General features: G+C 42.5%; 1 protein-coding gene across 1 annotated transcript; it reads right to left on the bottom strand.

Moving 5' to 3' along the window:
* Positions 1-6025: 6025 nt before the first annotated feature.
* LOC128310230 (mitogen-activated protein kinase kinase kinase 11) lies at positions 6026-18389 on the bottom strand. Its single transcript, XM_053046820.1, has 11 exons — positions 17545-18389; positions 17309-17471; positions 17075-17241; positions 16830-17005; positions 16524-16544; positions 15728-15925; positions 15505-15652; positions 13999-14181; positions 9337-9889; positions 8914-9260; positions 6026-8848 (listed from the first exon to the last, which is right to left on the bottom strand). Exons 1-11 carry the CDS (start codon positions 18221-18223, stop codon positions 7737-7739), a joined length of 3747 nt encoding a protein of 1248 aa, XP_052902780.1. The 5' UTR covers positions 18224-18389; the 3' UTR covers positions 6026-7736.
* Positions 18390-18673: the final 284 nt, after the last annotated feature.

The following is an 18673-nucleotide window of genomic DNA, read 5'->3' as shown; positions in this document are numbered from 1 at the left end:
ACGGTACGGTGAAATATGTGAAATGTTTGCAGATGCATATTGAACACGATTAATAATTGTGTGCAATAATGAGTGCATGGGAAATATTAGTAAGATACAAAAACCGTCGTGCTAAAACACGGGACAAGACATGAAGTAATGAAACAATTTTGTGTAACAGATTGCATACTTTAAGGCACAATTTTCGTGACAAATAAATTACTAACTATCATTCATATTGCAATGCGTAATAGATGAATAGTCGTATTTTCGCGTGCATAGCATCACCCCGATATTTCTGGCAGAAATTTAGCAGTTTAGCATTTTGTTATAATTTGCAAAAAAAACATCATGTATAACTAGTATCGCTGGTAGTGTTTTACACCTGAAAATACGGAAATGCTCGGAAACGCTTGTATTGCAATGCTAAAATATTACAAATTTACGATTTTATGAAGCTAATGGGTATTGGCCACTTACGCAATACATATTGAATAAAAGGTTTCATTATGAAGAAATATATCGCGGATCTTGATGATAATCCCTTGAGCTTTAACAATTTTTCGGATTATATTTAATTCACATGGGGAAAGTTGTAAATGGTATAAAATAGGTAGAAAAATTTAGAAAAATGCTAACCTCTTGTGATACAGTAGAATGGATATTGAAATGGCGAAATTGCATTCGAGCTTTTGAAATTGCATAACTTTAGGCGTTCGGTATATAAAATGGCTCCATCCGTAAATGTAGATAGATGTACGGTGCCCTTCATCAAATTGCATCACGGGTGAAACTACACTCATTACACTGTTTTAATTTCCAGAATTTTTCCGATGTGTTTGGAAGTTTTATGTCCTTAGGATGGTTCATGGTTGTAACGATTACAAAACGATTACATTTTGAGTTCACTGTATAAGGCGATGAACAACGAATAACACTATTAACCGATAATAAAATGCTGTTTTTATGGAGCGATTCTTAAAAAAAAAAACAAACAAATTAATTAAACTTAATCAAACTGCAACGGTAAAATGAAAATAAAACGTTCTATGTGAGAAAAAACCAGAGCTCACACAACAATATGGCATTGTTCCTATCAGGTACGATGAAGCGAATGAAAAACTATATCCTAAAACCAACTTTTACTTGAATCACATCTACCAAACGAATTGCATCAAACGCACACAATGCAGCATTCTTGGCCAACATACGACACAGCTTTACGTTTCCCATTCACCGGTCGCAAAATGTCGCCAACCCGCAAACTTCCAATGCGGAAACGAGTCACAAAACAAACGCCACAACATATTCATACACACACACGCCAATCACGGGCTGAATCACGGGTACAAATTGATTTCCAATAGAACTACGATCAGCAAAACGGCAAAAGCCAAACGGGAAAGCGATACCCCCGAATTGATTCGTTTCCGAGCGCCGCGATGGTCGTGACGAACGTGAACGCTTTCGGCGGTTGATAGTTGATTCCCGGTGAAAAGTTCCGTCCCGTCTGCTTGCGCGGAAACGAACGCAACAATGGATGGACGTGCTGTGAATGAAAAACGAGAACCAACCTTCCCCCGAATTGGGATGTATGTGCCAGCGGATAAAAGAAAAACCGCTGGTTCGTTTGTACAGCTTTCCACTCAACAGCTGCCGATCTTCCCAATATCTGATTTGTGGCGTTTCGGGGAACGCATGGAACGCGCTGGGATGAAATTTAAATACTTTGTTTTACTACTGAGAAAGTTTGTTACAAAATATCGAACCACACGAAAAACTTTTACGCCGCACAATCCGAATCCATCCAAAACGAAAAAAAATATTTACCGTACTGCTCATTACGCCATGATTTGGTGCGCTCCAATTTCTGCCTCAATGTTCTTCTCAAAAGAGGTCAGTTTTTGTTGAATCGTCAGAATAACGAACGTAACCATCGAACTTTCAACCGTTCTCGGATGAGCAGCTAATTAATGTGGCTGCCATCATCGTTACAAAGCGATTCAATCAATTCTTGAAGTTCGTTTGATTCGGCTGTTTAAAATACGTGGCAAGAATGAATAATTCCACCTATGAAACGGAAACTGAGACATAATGAAAAGTCGAAACTTTTGCTGGCAGCTATTGCTTACGTTGCTAATTGATTCGGATAATAAAACGGCTCATCAAAAAACAAAATGGTGTTGTTAAACTGTTCCACGTAAGATAAATAATGATGAAATAATCTTGAAATATTTGTGAAAACATAAAGATTATTCGGGGAAGAAACTTCCACCTTACGCCTTATCTCAATTCTAGCAAATGGAAATGAAAAACAATTAATGGGAAATTTAATTTGAGCTCAATTATGTGACGAAATGGGATGTTACCAAAACAGAGTAATAAATGAATAAATGCTCTTCAAGACAAAATATCAAACGACATTTTCCCCGTACTTCAATGGCACTACCGAACGTACAGAATAATACAAATGGATGTCTCAAACAGAACCTCGCGGGACACTGTTCACCTTTGGCATATCCTACTGCTAGTGCGTCCAATTTCTTTCACCTCTACCCAAACCGGACATGCTCAATTATTCAAACATCATCAGCAACCCGGAAAATGGTCCGCAATCGGCCGGGGCAAAATGCGCTACCGAACAACCAACTCGCCGAAACGCCAAACAGTCAAGCTGATTAATTCATTTAACCCACGGCTCACACGGGCTCCTTCGCTTAAAACACCCCACCATTGCCAAATTCATTTAAAGCCCGTCGAGCCATTTCGATCCGATCCTACTTCTAACGGTACGGGATTCGCACTCCGTATGGCGTATTACTCCCTTACCTTGGTCGAGATGGTGCACCATCGTTCCCGGTGGTAAGTAAAATTTGATTAGCCGAAATCGAAAGCAAACCCAAAACGACACAAATTACCAAATCCCCATCGGGCACACCGAAGAGTCTCGGTCACGAAATTCAAATTCAAGGAAGGGCTTTGTCCCGGGCCGGGCTACCACCCTGCGGTATCGTTGAACGTTAATGTTGGAACCTCTCTTTTTGGGAAAGGGTGAAGGAAGTTTGGTCTTACCTTTACGTATCAGCAGTTGGGTCCACTTATGTAAACTGGTTGAGATTTGGAGATCGTATCGAGAGTATCGGGAAATTGATGTGGGCTTTCATTGGAGGAGGAATTCGGACGAATTGGTACGTATTAAGCTTTATAAAACTACACTATAATAACAATTTCATTCCCAAACCGGTCCTGGAATGGTATTTTAATTGAAAACATGAATTTATTCAAGCGCATGAGTTTTTGTATACTAATTCAAATAACAATCAGTCAATCCAGGCTTCAAACTGAAAGAATGTAATGCATTCGGAGAATTTCCCGAGGAATTTGAAATTTGATATAATTGCACCTAACCTCGCCAATTAATCATTTGAAGAACGATTTCTAAATTCCGATCTATATCTAAAAAAAGAAAGACACAGCTATTTACAGACTGATTGTTTTGTGAATTGCATACTTTTAGGCGAACTAGTAATCTGTAAATTACATGTAATTAAATGCCCCATAGCAATCGTTTGGTGTTCTACGAAATGTTTGTTATTCAGTACTCATTTCAGTAGGCTGATGAAAGATTCTACAGTGTGCGTCGCATGTGAGCGTATGTGAGCTACAAGTTATAAAACAACAAGGGCGTGGTTAGTCGTTTTTGTGATAATCATAGGTTTAGTAAGCCTTGGCAACACGATTGTGAACTCCGATGATCAAACGCCTAAATCGCTGCAATCCAAAATTAGTTTGCATTGAACTTACCATCCATTTATTTATATCGACCTAACATTTCACAAATTAAACTGAAAATGTGGATTATTAATAGAAATGTCTGCACTTACTCCCCTGCCCAGTCTAATGCCAAAATCTAATTTAAATTGTAAAACTCAAAGCTATCTACTCTACACCCAATGCAAGGATAGTTGTAACGCAATGGTCAACACACACTGTTAAAACTCATCTCACGCTGACGTGAACCGGATAGGCTTATCACTATCATCATACAATCAGTTTCAGCAGCACATTGTCCCATTTAGCAAATGATGATACACTTGCCCTTTCTGATTATCCCACAGCACAGAAGCAGGGACAAATCCCTGTTTTTAATCCCTTAATCAGCTATCGCACTCAATCTGCTCCATCTACGGCAGATCCGTGTTGTAAAACATTTGTGCTCAAGTAAATTCGATGCATTGTGCATTAAATTGTTCATTTATTTCCATTGAGGCCATAAGTTGGTATAACCGGGCCCCCCTAAAACCCACAACCACCATACCGATTTACTACTAATTAACTCAAAATACTTAACACACCGAACGGTGAGGAAATTGTTTGACGAGAGTAATAATTAACTTGTCCGGATAAGGGTACCATTTTTTGTAATGCTATTTGTTTCATTTTTTTAGTACTGTTTCTGCTTCCACTGGCAAACTGGAATCCGATGGCAGTTGCGTAACTTAAGCTCGTGCGCAAAGTGACACTTTTCGGTCGGCGGAAACCATGCACATTTCCCTATTTTTCCCGATCCTGTTGCCGATGTTGCTGATTCGCCCGGCATCCATAACTCCATCGGATAGCGGACGCTTACAGCAACGGAAGCGCGACGAGACACCAACAAAACATTAACAAAAAAACCAGAGAAATTGAAAAAAAAAGTATGCATGTAGCATCACTCCATTGCGGACGCACTGCACACGGCTCACGCTGTCACTAGACCGTCGTCATAATTTCGGTGCGTTAATTAATTTTCCTCGTTTACACTTCATTAAAAAATGGCTCAACGCGGCGTCGTGAGCAGCACACGGTGGCGTTGGCTTCGCATGCAAATTCGAAGCCATGCAAATATAAAAGTCACACAAAAATGGTTCGGCACGCTCGGTTTAATGTGGCCCGGGCGGGACGTTCCATCACAGGCGAGCGCCGGTTTCCGGTTTTGTTTAAACATCGATCTCTGCCTGTCAGCGTTCGCAATGGATGAGCACAAAACGGTGGATTGTGTGTGCTCTATCGCATGTGACTAATGACATAAAACCATTCAACCTGAGGTTGAAATAATGGTACGAGTTTCGTATAGATTTTTTGTTCTGTTCGTCTACGGGTCCCCGTTTAATTCACATACCATTCTTAATTTGCACAACGTATAGCATCGGGACGGAATCCCGGCACAATGTACACATTCTCAATTATCGACAAAGCGGGAATGCAGTTATGGAAATGAGATCAGAAAAATGATTATTTATGAGGTAATTTGTTTGCTATAATTGATCGCTTTATCTACTCCTAGTGAAGGGATGTCGGAACTGCGAGAAATAAATTACAACCGCCCATTCTTGTCTCATTATACATTCATGACACCGCAGTGTTGACACTGCTCAAATGGACCACCCGTAAAAAAACTTTAATAATTTAAACAACTAATATACTGAACAGTTCAATACAATATTAGCACTAGAATGAAATTCGTTAACTAGTTTCATTACTTTTAAATTAATATATATATATTTTCTATTTATTTTTCCACTGTTCTCAGTCCAAAACCGAAAAATAAATGTTTTGTTTTACATTTCGCTTCTTGTTGATTCTTTTACTCATTTTTCGACAATTTGCTTTCCAACAAACCCGACTCGTTGAAAAAAGACATGCACACTGTTCACGAATACTCCACAAAGGTTCATCGCACCTATCCTTCGGAATACAGCATGGTTTGCAGGCGTCTCCATTCAAATGCGCCACAAAGTATGCAATTAGCGTTGCAAACTTACTTTCTTGCGATTGTTTAGAACCGCTCCTCAGCATCGTTTGTTTGTGTGATCGTGCCTTTAACCTAGTACAGCAGGAATGCTTTTTATATTGCCAAACAACGAATGCTACATGTCTACTGAATCAACTGCCAACACGGTTACATTGGCCGTACAGAGAGTAAAGGCTGGGTTTGCACTCAGAAACAACTTGCGAACGGTGTAGGGGGAGGAATGAACAAATCTGGATGCTTGTTAGTACCGACTTCATATTCTTGTCAAATACATATGTCTCATACAAGATTATAGGAGCTAAGATTATATACATGTAGTTTACGATATAATTTTAACGACTAGACTGTGTTTAATACGGGTTGTTTTCTATCCATTCAAACTAAATTCCCTTTCGTATTGTTCAAATCAGCGTTCATTGTTATCTCGTTTGGCAGTCTACTTATCCTGCTTATTAGTTTGGATGTTTGTAAAATTATCGCCTGATATCTCTGCAAAAAAGTTCCGTTCCTCTTTTTGAACGCATTTCCAAATTCAATACCATTTACGTTGAACTAACCATTTAATTATTCCTGTTATGCATTGCAAGCCATTGCTGTAAAAAAATAACACCCATGCACAAATTACAGCTGGCTCTCGTTGTTGAATTCTCTATTTAATCAATTCGATCAATACATTTGTTTATGTTCAGTCCCACGGCTAGAGCCAGTTTTTCACTACTTCGTGTAGGTGATTATACTGTTAAAGTTTGCGGCGAGTACAATTTGTGTTGGTGCCCCTTGTTCGTATGTAATAGTATTGACGCTTACGAATCAGATTATCCGATTTCGAACGGTGCCTTCGATAACATGTGATTGGTAAAGTTTGCTTTCGGGATAATATGTCCTGTTATGTAGTTTGTTTGTTTGTTTTTTTTCTGTAGAATGCAGCCATTCCTATCCAAACAACTCTTTTGTGCACATTCAAATAGCTAGATAAGTTATCTGCAGTAATACTAATGTAAGGAAATTCAGTAAAAATAACATTATTTGCTCTTAGCCGGGAATGCTTCGTGATGGGTTTACACGATTGTTTATAAATTAACACAACACAAACTAAAGGTTAGTCTAATCTCTAAAAAATACATGACTTGTTTCGAACCTATAGAACCAGTTTTTTTTAGCAAGACCAAAATATATATTATTCAGCGTAAATGTAATAGTCTTTTCGACATTGTTAAGCTATAGTGTGTCTTGAGCTGTATCACAGCACCTCAAAGTATGCAACTGCAAGTACTATTGCGGTCGATAATGATTTCAATCTGAAGGTGAATCCAATCAACCCTAACATTTTCAATTGAAATACACCGACAACACTCTTGCGGTAGTCCGTTGTTTAATAAAGTATTCTATATTGCATATCTTTAGGCGCGCAAAGCCTAGACTCCTAGCGACGGAGCCATCTACATCAATGGAGGTCTATCTACAGCAATATTGAGGTCACTCAACCTCTCCACTCGACACACTTCAAAGCAGTAAAGGAAATTAAATAAATGCTAGCATTGCTGCCTTGTGCCACATCGATACCGACATTTTGTTTGCCGCTTTAGAACCATTTTCTTTGTTTTGATTGTTTAGAAAAATAAACCCTACGTTACAAATTATCAGTTTATCACAGCCAATTTTATGGGTAACCCTACAGCGGACAGGTGTACGGTATCGCTTTCCTTCGCTCGTGCATGCTGATGGATATCGCGGGTTATAGTAGAACCGTTTCTTACAACACTTTGAAATGCCTTGTCCTCTTCACCTCCCCAACAAATAAATCTAAAAAATATATCTGGAATGGCGTTATTGGCTTTCAGGGGGCCAAAAAGGGATATTGTGAGCAACAGCGTCCCAACAATGACTGACAAGCTCGAAAGGGAGAAGCATTGGTTTCGTCGGCACATGGCACCCACTACACCATGTAAGTTTTCACGTACTGCTAGGATTGGCTCGTGTCGCAAACATTCGATCGTCGTCCCGAAATCGACGTTGAGGACGCTCCGGAACCGGGTGTAGCGGTAAGCATGGTACTACCGGATGATGAACTCCGCCTATCTTTCGGCCCATGTCCGGCAGAGCTTGCCGTAGCACCAATACCCACGTAGCCCGTCGGTGACTGTAGTGGTGGATCTATGTCTAGCACGATTTCCGGTGTGAACCGCACACGGCTTTGGGAGGAAATTGAGGACGAGTTGTCCTTCGCGCTCAGGTACGAACTGTCATCGCTGGTGAGGCTGTCGGGAGGCGTTGGATTGGTTGCACTAGTGGTAGCACCGTGCGTACCGTAACCGTGCCCAGTACTGCCAGCCCCACCATACTTCCCCTGGGAGGTGGAAGATGCTGCCTGTTGCTGCTGCGTCGGATGGGAATGTGTGTACTTCTTCATGCTGGAGCGTAACTTCGCTTGTGGTCTTAAGCTGGTCGCAAGCGATGCACCACTATCACCATGATCCAATCCCAGCACCGTGTACGGACGCTCTTCCGGTTCGATTTCGCTCATAAACTCACCGGACAGATGTCCACCATGGCTGCTTGATGAGTAGTGCGCCTGCAGACTCGACTGCCTGCGGAAGAAGTTCGGTATATTCTCGTACTGATGCATTCGACTCGTTGCTTGGAAGGCTACGGGAGGCTCATGCAATTTCGAAGTACTTGCGATCGATACGCGACCAGGCGTTGGAGTATCTGTACCCCCGCCGGAGAGATACAGGTCCCCAAATTTGTATGTGGCCTCATCTAAGAGCCGTCCACTCATCGCCATCTCATCGCCCTCCATTTGAAACCCTTGGTTAACGTTACTGCTGTGCATGGTGTTGGAAATGTTCGAGTGTGTTCGTCGATGGCCCGTCGCACTGATCCCCATCGCTGGTACTCGAGTGCCCGTGGATCTCACACTTCCCGCAGCCCCGCCAGTGGACCCTTCGTACGCATAATCGTGGTACGAGGCACTGTCGTAATGGTGATCCTCATAGACCGGTTCTCCCCCGTACGATTTCGTTTCACGCTCGAACGCGAAATTAATCGCTGGTCTATACGGAAAGTAATGCGATCCTGTGCGAGTGGGAAATTAATTCATGTAAAAGGCTACTGAACTGCAGTGGTGTAACATTGCTTACCAATGTAGCTACCGGTGGCGCCGCGATTGCTTGTGTTAAAGATTGGATTATGCTGCGTATACCCATCGTACTCGCCCGGGATGTAGAGACCCGCTCTACTTTCACGCTCTTCCGGCAGATCTCCGTAGTCCATGAAGGATGTGGCGCTGGACTTCCGACGTGGCGAAGGGGTCGGTGGTTGCGTGCCGGCTCCCACGCTGAATGATGAGCTTGGTCCCGACGGGGTGTAGTTGGAACCGAGCCCGCTCGTCGTCGACATTGTCGAAGGTAGATAATGTTGTGGTGAGTCCGTGTACTTCAGCACACGCTCATCTTGCCGCGGGCTAGTTGATTGAGCCGGTACCTTCCTATAAATATCGATAGCGCGGTCAGTTGAAAGTGTCACTCAGTGCGGAATTCTGTGGGAACTTTTCCTCTACTAACCTAGTCTGCTGTCTCACCGGTTCGTGGAACGGAGTACTGTTCTGCGCATACAATCTATCCTCGTGTGCTTGTGCCAGCTCCTCCTCGTACACTTCTTGACTAAGCGCATGGTCCAGAGATTGTGCACTGGTTAGCGGCGGCATCGCCTCTAACCGATGCATCCCCTCCAGGTGCAGAGGATGCGAATCATGCACTGCCTGCAGCTGATGATGATAAGGACTAGCGGGCTGTGAGTACGATTCGTACGGTTGCAGCGGACCGGGATGTAGCTTCGGATGTAGGGGAGTGACGTTCGACACACGCACATCATACCCGGATGCCACACCGGCCAACATGGAAGCCATATTGTAAAGCACCAGCTCGATGATTGACGGTTTGGGCTTACGTTGGCCCTCGGATGCGTACAGCGTTGGCATCGGTACGGTGCTCGGCAGTGAACCGAATCGATTAAGACTAGAGCAGAGTGGCGTTACACTCAACGTTGACATATCGGTACCGGGACCGGCCCCCAGGTTTGCCGTCGTAGCATACCACGCATCCTCGCTATCGTAATCTGCATTGGAAACAAGGTGAAGTGTAGCACACCAAATGTTACTATACCGTGAGACCCTAATACCAAATCAGTTGTCCACAGAGGCTCGTTCTCCTTTACCCCGCTAAAACAACGACGAGACAACGAGCAATATTCTACGACAGGAATATGCTGTACTTCTTTCATCGGGTTCTAGTGCAATGCTAACTCTACCCAAGCACTAAGAACTAATCTGTGTAGAATGTATCTAATATTACTCATATACAAACGAACACCAAGTAGTACTTAACCTAACCAAAACTTCCGCTAAATAATAATACTAGTTACTACGACTTATAAAACAATTTTCTTTCAAACAATGTAAGCATTATCCTTTATTACTGGCAAAGCAGGACCATAAACGTACAAAACTCTATTACCGAGATTAAAATACGAAACAGAAGAAATTAAAAAATATTAGCTCGAAACATTACAGTACTCCGATTATAGTCCCAAATATCCGAAAAGAGCATCTTTATGTAGTATAATTATAAACAAAACAGGAAAAGGTTTCCCGGAACCGTCTAACTAGACAAGCAAAGCTGCTAATTGAGAAAATAAATGGAAGCTTTTGACTAACAACTTTACAATGCATAAAAAGATAACATCAAGCAACGACAAAATAATTTCAAAACCAAAAAAACAACAAAACAAATCTATTACAAACACTCGACGAGCAAAGAATAAAAAAAACACAACTAAAACATTCATTCAATTCGATATGCATTAAACTTTTTTTTTTTATTTTTCCAAATAAAAATAATAATTATAATCATAAAACTGTGATCATCTACAAATTGTGTACTTGCTTAAAACAGAAAATTTTTTGTTTACAAAAATGACGCAATTTCGTTCATCTCATCATAGGCTACGATAGTACGGTAAGACAATTTACTCCTAAAAAAAAATCCAGATACTTCAACAAAAGCTTACAATTTCATTGTACAACTTAAACGAAAACAGACAAACAAAAAAATAAGGTAAACACATTTATTTTCCCTACCGGCAATGGTTTCGTGTACGTATTGTGAGTATGAGTGAGTGTATAAAGAGTGTCTTTATGAAAACGGATGATAGCGTCAATCTTCCTGGGTGGCTGCTGCTGCCTGCCGTCTGAAGACAACCGTGACTATGCAGCTCCAAACATGTCCAGCAACGTCTAGTTTTATTACATTCTAATGTACCATTCATTTTATTTATCTACTTGCTTACAGGCAGGCATACCAATCGTGGCAAATTGCCGTGTTTTACTTTCACGTCAAGAAACGCCCTGCTTTTTCTTTTCACCGGAAGGTAAAGCAAATGTTCTTTCTCTGCCCACTGCAGTTTGCTTCCAACGTTTGTGCCAAAAACTAAATAAATGTCACTATACAATCAGACGCATTATTTGCTATTTTGTCGCTACTGTTTTGTTTCGTTATAGTAAAAGCTTGCTAACGGGGAGTGAATGCTTGGCCCATCACCGGGAAGATCTTCCAGCTTTAAAGCTCTGTTAAACGACCAGCCGCTTACAGGTGGTTTCGATGTAACTCCATATATACCTTAATCCAATGCTTCACAATCACCGCGTTTTCTGGTTAAAATTGATTAATGACAGTGACACTTTCTTAACACCTACAGTTTGGGGGTGTTTTGTTTCTTTTGTCAGCCCCATTTCCCAAACTGGCAACATAACCAATATAGTAGACCTAACATCTCTTTCCACGCGCAATTAAACTCCGCCGAACTGGTAAGCGAATAGAGAAGAAACTTCCCTTGGAGATTGTGTGAGTGTGTGTGTGTTGTAGGAATGAATTTAGATTTTGTATTAACTTTTATTGCACGATTAGTATACGAGAGTAGCAACACGATCGAGAGCAGACCCTTCGAATCCTACATTACCGATCAATTAACAACACGCATTCACAATACGTTTAATGCTCCAACAGCGATGTAAGTTGCATTTTAATGACTATCACAAGGACCGGTTAAAAGTGAAATCCAAAACAAAAAGCACATTAACACGGCTTACCCACGGGGGACAAAACATAATATGCCCTACTTATAATTGACACAATCTTTCACAATTTCCCATTCGGTCTTGTCACATGACTGCGATAAACTCGCTTGAGTATGCAATCTAGACGGACCAACCAAATGTTCTATGGGAGATGAGTTTAGGAAATTAGGCAAATCAAAAGAAACCCTAGTAAGTCTGTCACTGAAGCAGACACACTAGAAAAATTGCATACTTTGAGGCGAAAGTGACAACGAAGCTAGATAAAGAAAAAAACAATTTGCAACAAAAACGCCTGGAGCTATGCAACGTTATTACACACGTTTCTACTTTACTTTTTTACCAAGGGTCCATTGATATGTCGACAATATTCACGCCCGCAATCAAAACGATCAGGCTGAAACTGAAAATATACAATTAAAAATCCTGCTGTTGCCAGTGGAACTTAGTATAATGGTTAAAATATCATTGTTACTGTTAATAGCTTTCGTCCTCGCAACATATCGTTCATGTTCATCAAAAAGAGATGAAAATGCAGTCCAAATTTTAAAATTTCGCCCTTAAAGAGCATTCGATAAAATATCAACCGGACCGAACATCCAGCACACATATTCCCGAAACACAGTTTCCTTTAAAATTAGCGTCCTGTAAGGTGCTAAAAACTCCTCGCATCACTACAGGTCGATTACGATTCGATTCCTATCGGACCCAAAAAAATGCTGCATTGGCAGTAGTTTCCACACCGAGAAGCAAAACATGCGTTCGATTCATTCTCAGTTCTGCGAATCACTGGGACGACGGATCGTACCCAGATAGTTTTCGTTGCTCTGCACGATCAGATAGTTATCTGTGCGCCGGATCATGGCATACGGAGACTCATTCTCGACGCCACCCGTTTCGCCATCGATCAGCAGCAGCTGGTCCTGTTCGGTTGTCGTACTGCTGTTAACCGTTGTCGGTCGTCTCAGATAAATACTGTTTGTGTGGTGCACGAGCCGACGCGTCTTGTCGCTTCGATCCGTTGCATTGGGTCTGTTGCGCTTGAACGGTAGCAGATGACTTAATTTGAGTTTCTTCTTCGTACGACCCAGCTTCCGGCGGAAACTATCGTGCGTACGTCCAACATCGGTGGACGAATCTTCACCCGATCCATTCGAAAGTGGATTCGGGCAGGGTGGCCACAACAGATTCGAACCAGCGATCGGTTCATAGTCCGAACAGTGCACGTCCACATCGGATCGGAACGTAACGACCGAGCTTTTGCGGGACGACATCTGCTCACCATGCGCATGAATAACTGATGATCCCTCGTCACGCTCCGGGTCAACCCTGTCGGTGGTATCGGCACCGACACCACCCTCACTACCGCTCAGTTCTAAGTTGCCGAACGATTCCTGCAGCTGGCCGACACTACGGGTTTCCGCGGTGCTGACCGTGCTGCTTCGACTATCCCCAGCACTGTCACCATCGGTACCGACACCATTCGATTCCCGTGCACCGACAAGATAGTTTTCGCGCTTAAACTGGGACCGATTCCACTCCTGGCCGGCCCAGTAGGACGTCAAATTGTCGCTCGAACGGGAACCGGACATCCGGTACGAGCTCATAGTGTCACAATGCGACCCGGCAGACGAATGAGCATAGTCAAATTCATTCGGATCGCTTTCCTTACGCGAGAAAATGTTCTCGATGCTCTGTTGCAGCGTTTTATAGAACACGCGATCGTACTCTACCACGTCCTGCGGTGAACCTTTGTTCCCGTCGTACCGGCTGCGGCCGGACCACTCGTCACTGCCATCACAGCTGGGAACTAGTACCGAGGCCTCCGACTGTGCCCTACCATTATCCGTGTGAATATGATGGGGATGATGAGGATTACTATGTTGAAGATGATTACTTCTATTGCTACTACAGACACCGTTGTTGCTATCGACAGTACGGGATACGGTGGTGTGGTAGTGTTGGAAGGTATTATGCATACGATTACGATTAATATTGCTATTATTATCATTACTAGAACAAGTAGTAGTAGTATTGGTACGGCTATAGTTACGGTTGGCTTCGATGGCGTTCAGCCCATCGTCGTGACTTTTACCTAGGATTTCGTGCCGCGACGAGCTAGCGGACATCGCTGTCGCTCGGGATTTGTCCAGATTCGGGGCACTCTTGCTGAACTGTTGCGGTCGGGCGCTCGGTCGCATCGTCGGCAAGTGGCTCCGCTCCCGCTGGTGCAGCGTCGATGGGCCCCAGGTCTTACCCTTGATTGTATCGCCAGGAACTGCATCACGGTGTTGTGCAACGGGTTGACAGTCATGCCATGATCAAACATTATTTCAAATGAGAATTTATTCGTCAGCAGCATTCGATTGGTACGCACCAAGCGAACAATGGTTAGGGTTAGTTTGTTAGCATGTTGCACGCACATCGAACTAAAGCAATGTATCCCATTGAATGGTTAGTAGATTGCTCTTAGACGTTAGGATGAAGGAAGTAATTTTTCTTCATCTCGTTCGAAAATAACCGTCAAATATGACGGAGACAAAATTTTCTTCTCGCTTTAAATCTGAACTTCTTGTATCAATTCAATGCGTTCAATTTCACTTACAAACAAAAACGACTCCAGTCACTGATTTGGGACAATCTTTCGTACGCATTACTTTCCAACTACCTTAACTTGAGAATTCTGAAGATATATTTTATTTTGGAATACATTTGGTATGCCACAGATATGAAACAAATACTTATCTAAAACTTTATCTCACACACTCAACACGCTTCTACGGCACATCAAGAAAGTAATCCAAATGCTAATGAACCATCTTATCACAAATGACAGATATCGGTCAATGATGTCGCGCGTATCCGGTGCTAACGTTTTGTAAACAAAAGTTGGTACCGATAAAAGCAACTAAATTTCGAAACGATACACATGAAACGCTCCTAACACAAACTTAAATAATGATAGTTTTGCAAACTAATAAATCACGCATTTTGTATCAAACCAAAAAAAAACACCATGCAAATGAAAACGCGTTGGCTACAGCGAAACGAAACGCTTGCACTATCGGTACAAGTCAATATTGTATTTTTTCACACGTCACAGCTGCCGTAGGTGTTGAAGAAAATAAAAAACTAAAGCGAATCTATGACGGAAGCGTCGTGAGTAGGCAAAAAACGGTGAATTAACCTAACTAATCTGGAACGCAAAGATAACAAACAAGATAGTTAAGAATCGAACTGGAATGGGTTTTGTTCATAGTTCCGTTCCGTTTTGTCTTGATCCTAGTATATGCAACGATGTGAAATAAACAGCCCCATACAGAAGCGGGGGGGCTTATTCAAACACGAGGGAAAAGCGTGTTATGAGAATTAAATGTTAAAAAAGAAAATCGATCTAAGACAATTCGACGCTAGTAGCACAGTTCTTGCCTTCTCCTCTCCATTTACACAACATAGTAAATATACAAATGGAAGATGTTTAAATTGAGCAAGAGAAAGCAAGAATGTGCATACTGTAAATTTGTGGAAGTAAAAAAAAATTGGCAAGCTAAGGCAAAGATATTGTTAGTTATTTGCATAGCAGTACTACATGTTTACTTACACACAATCGTCCGGAGTCGTGTCGCGGGAGACCCGGGTGGCGTGTCGATACGCTGACGGTTTTCATCACGTATGGCCGTATGCTGTATCGTGATTGTGTGACGAAAATCCGATGGCAACGAAATTTGTCCCGGCGCTTTTTTAATCAACTAAAACCAACATCAAAAACAAACGAAAAAAAGATCAGTATTTCCGTTCACGGCACCTAAATAATGTCGCCTTACCTTGATTCTGCTTTTGCTGAATTTCCCCTTGCGCTTTTTCGGTGTAGGAGTATTTTGAGTGATAAGAATTTTTAGCTCACGGCCCAACAGTTCGATTTCGCGGGCGTGTAGCTCCTGTTCTCGTTTGGCTAAATTTTCTTCCTTACAGCGCTGTTCTTGCTGGACACGCGTCAGTTCTTCTTCTTTGCTGCGTAGTTCCTATGGGAGGGAAAGTAATTAAATGCGAATTAGTACAAACAGCACCAACTACCTGGCAAAAGCGTGGAAACAGAGCAGAGCGGTGAGCATTGTAGAGGCATTCCATTCAAACATGAGTAAATATTACACGAAATATGGTATTTTTTTATCTACTGGTGGCAATAAAATCAACAAAGACGGGCAGACAAACTATTTACCAAACTAAGTTCGAACCTACTTATCTGTTTTGTTTGTATAATATATACGCAAGCATCGGGCGCTCTAAACCGATATAGCTATGTTAGCAGTGTAATAACGAGGTTGTGGCACACAGAAACATCGTTTACGTTAATCTTTTCCACGAATCCTAAAAAATGACCACCTTTCCTTCACAACGAAGCAAAAGTTCACGCCGGTAAAGGCACAAACACACAAATCTCTATCATTTAGTTCAATAAAAAAAACATTAAAACAAAAAAGAAAAGTATCAAACAAAACTTCATGTCATGTAGCCGAAGAAAAGCATCAAACGATCACTCGAAAAAGCGAAAAACCATAATCGTTGTGAGAATCAACTATAGTAAAATACACAGCAGCAAATGTCCGCAAAACGTCTTACCTCTTCGAAAGATTTAAATGCCTAAGCAGAAAGAAAGGCAGCAGAATATGGAAGACATTAAATCAAAGACGAGTAATAACGCAATGATCGGAATCGAAAAGAAAAATGAACAAAAGCGAAACAAGATTTAATGAAGGTAAGGAAAGGTTCAATTACCAGTCAATCAAATAGGAAAACTTCTAACTTAATAGTAATTCTCAACTGAAACGTACAACTTCAGCAATTGAAATATCAAACATACTTTGTAACATATTGATAAGAGAACCAATAAGGACAACCGGAAATGAGCGAAAATAGCAATCTTACCTTTTCTTTTTTACGCAACTCTTGTAACACTTCCGCGATTTCCTTCTTCCAGCCGTCTTGCATCGTATGGAATGATTCGTGGGGCGTTTGAGCAAAACCGGACCTTGCGATAATGTCAAGATCTTTTTCAATCTCCTTAAACGAAGGCCTCCGATGCGGATCGATTTCCCAGCAGGCTGAAGGTGGTCAAAATACACACGTTAGAATGATCGACAAGCAAATTAGTTTCATTTGACGATACTGACATTTCATAAGCTTTCCCCATGATTCGGGGCAGGTTTTTGGAATTGGTAAGGCGAGTGTATTTACCGCCACACCGTAGGCGACGGACAGCGAATCAAAGCCTTTGTAGGGAGTTTCTCCGGTGAGCAACTCCCACAGCAACACCCCGTAGCTCCACACGTCAGATGCTCTAAAGGAAAGGGAAAACGAATCGAGTTAGAAGCGAACTACCACAGCATCGCTCACCATAACATTACTTGGAGTATGTTCCCGATTTGATCACTTCCGGTGGCATCCAGGCAAATGTGCCAGCTGCAGACATTCGAGTAGTACGGTACGCTTCTCGGGCCAGCCCGAAATCTGTTATTTTGAGTGTTTTGTTGAGCAGATTCCCATGTTGAATCGATTCACTAATTAGAACTGTAACAAAGACATTGTACACCATCGTAACCAGCATTCGTTGACGTGTTATTGTTCCCATCGATTTGCTTACCATTTGAACTCTTCAAATCTCGGTGAATGACGGAGATCGGAGCTTCGCAGTGCAGATACTTCATGCCCCGCGCAATCTGTATCGCCCAGTCCACCAGCACGTTCGGAGGGATTTTCCTTCCGGCCAGTATCTTGTTCAACGAGCCTCCCCTAGCGTACTCCATCACCAGGCACAGTGTCTTCGGATCCAAACAAACACCCTTGAGCGACACTATGTTTTGGTGCTTCAACGACCAGAACAGCTTCGCCTCCTGCAGGACGTTCTGTCGGGCTACCTCGAACTCGTCATCCTGGCGTGACGCCTTCACGGCAACCTCCTCCCCATTCAGAAAGGCACGATGGACCTTGCTAAAGCCCCCAACACCAATCACCTCCTTTAGGTCCAGCTCGTGGAACTGTATCTCGACGGGTTGCACCTTCAGCACGGCCGGGTCTTCGTTTGTGACGAAGTTCGAGGGAAAGATTCCCACACGGTCCCCGATCTTGCCCGTCCACCAGCCCTCATCACCCGAGATGCAGCTGTCGGTGGACAGCACGTACACGATTTGGCCCACGCGAAGCGACAGCTCGTCGTCGCCCTGCGCCTGGTAGTCGTAGCGGGCCGTCCACAAGGGGGACATGGTCACCCAGTCCTGCTGTTCCCGCTGGCTGCTCGACTCTATCCCCGACCGTATCAACATTCTTTCGGCTCTATACACATACTCCGCCACCGTTTCAAAACAAAAGATTTTACATCGATCTCGTAGCCCCACTGCACACTGCTGTCGCGCCCGGAATATCACCACCGTGGCCCCAAACGCACTGTTAACGACACTGCACGCGATATCGGTCCGTTTACCATGCAGAACGTATAGATTTTTTCATTTTAACCGAGAACAAATGCAACACTTGCAGACAATTTTCATGTTTTCAGCAACCATGTTTGACAGCGGAGCAGGGTTGCCAGAACGCAACACTTTTCGTCAATCCCTATCTGTGCGAATGTTTTCGTAACTTCTTTCAATTTTTCTCGCAACTGAGGGCAACGGTCACATAACTCCGCAACGTACCATTGATGGAATATAGCATTTATGTAGGAAAAATAATTCAAAGAAATGTAAAACATCTCATTGTGTGCATTATAATAAACA

Source organism: Anopheles moucheti, chromosome 2 (genome assembly GCF_943734755.1).
Source record: "Anopheles moucheti chromosome 2, idAnoMoucSN_F20_07, whole genome shotgun sequence".
NCBI lineage: Eukaryota > Metazoa > Arthropoda > Insecta > Diptera > Culicidae > Anopheles > Anopheles moucheti.
The sequence above is the reverse complement of the archived record's forward strand: the minus strand, read 5'-3'. Positions and strand labels throughout refer to the sequence as shown.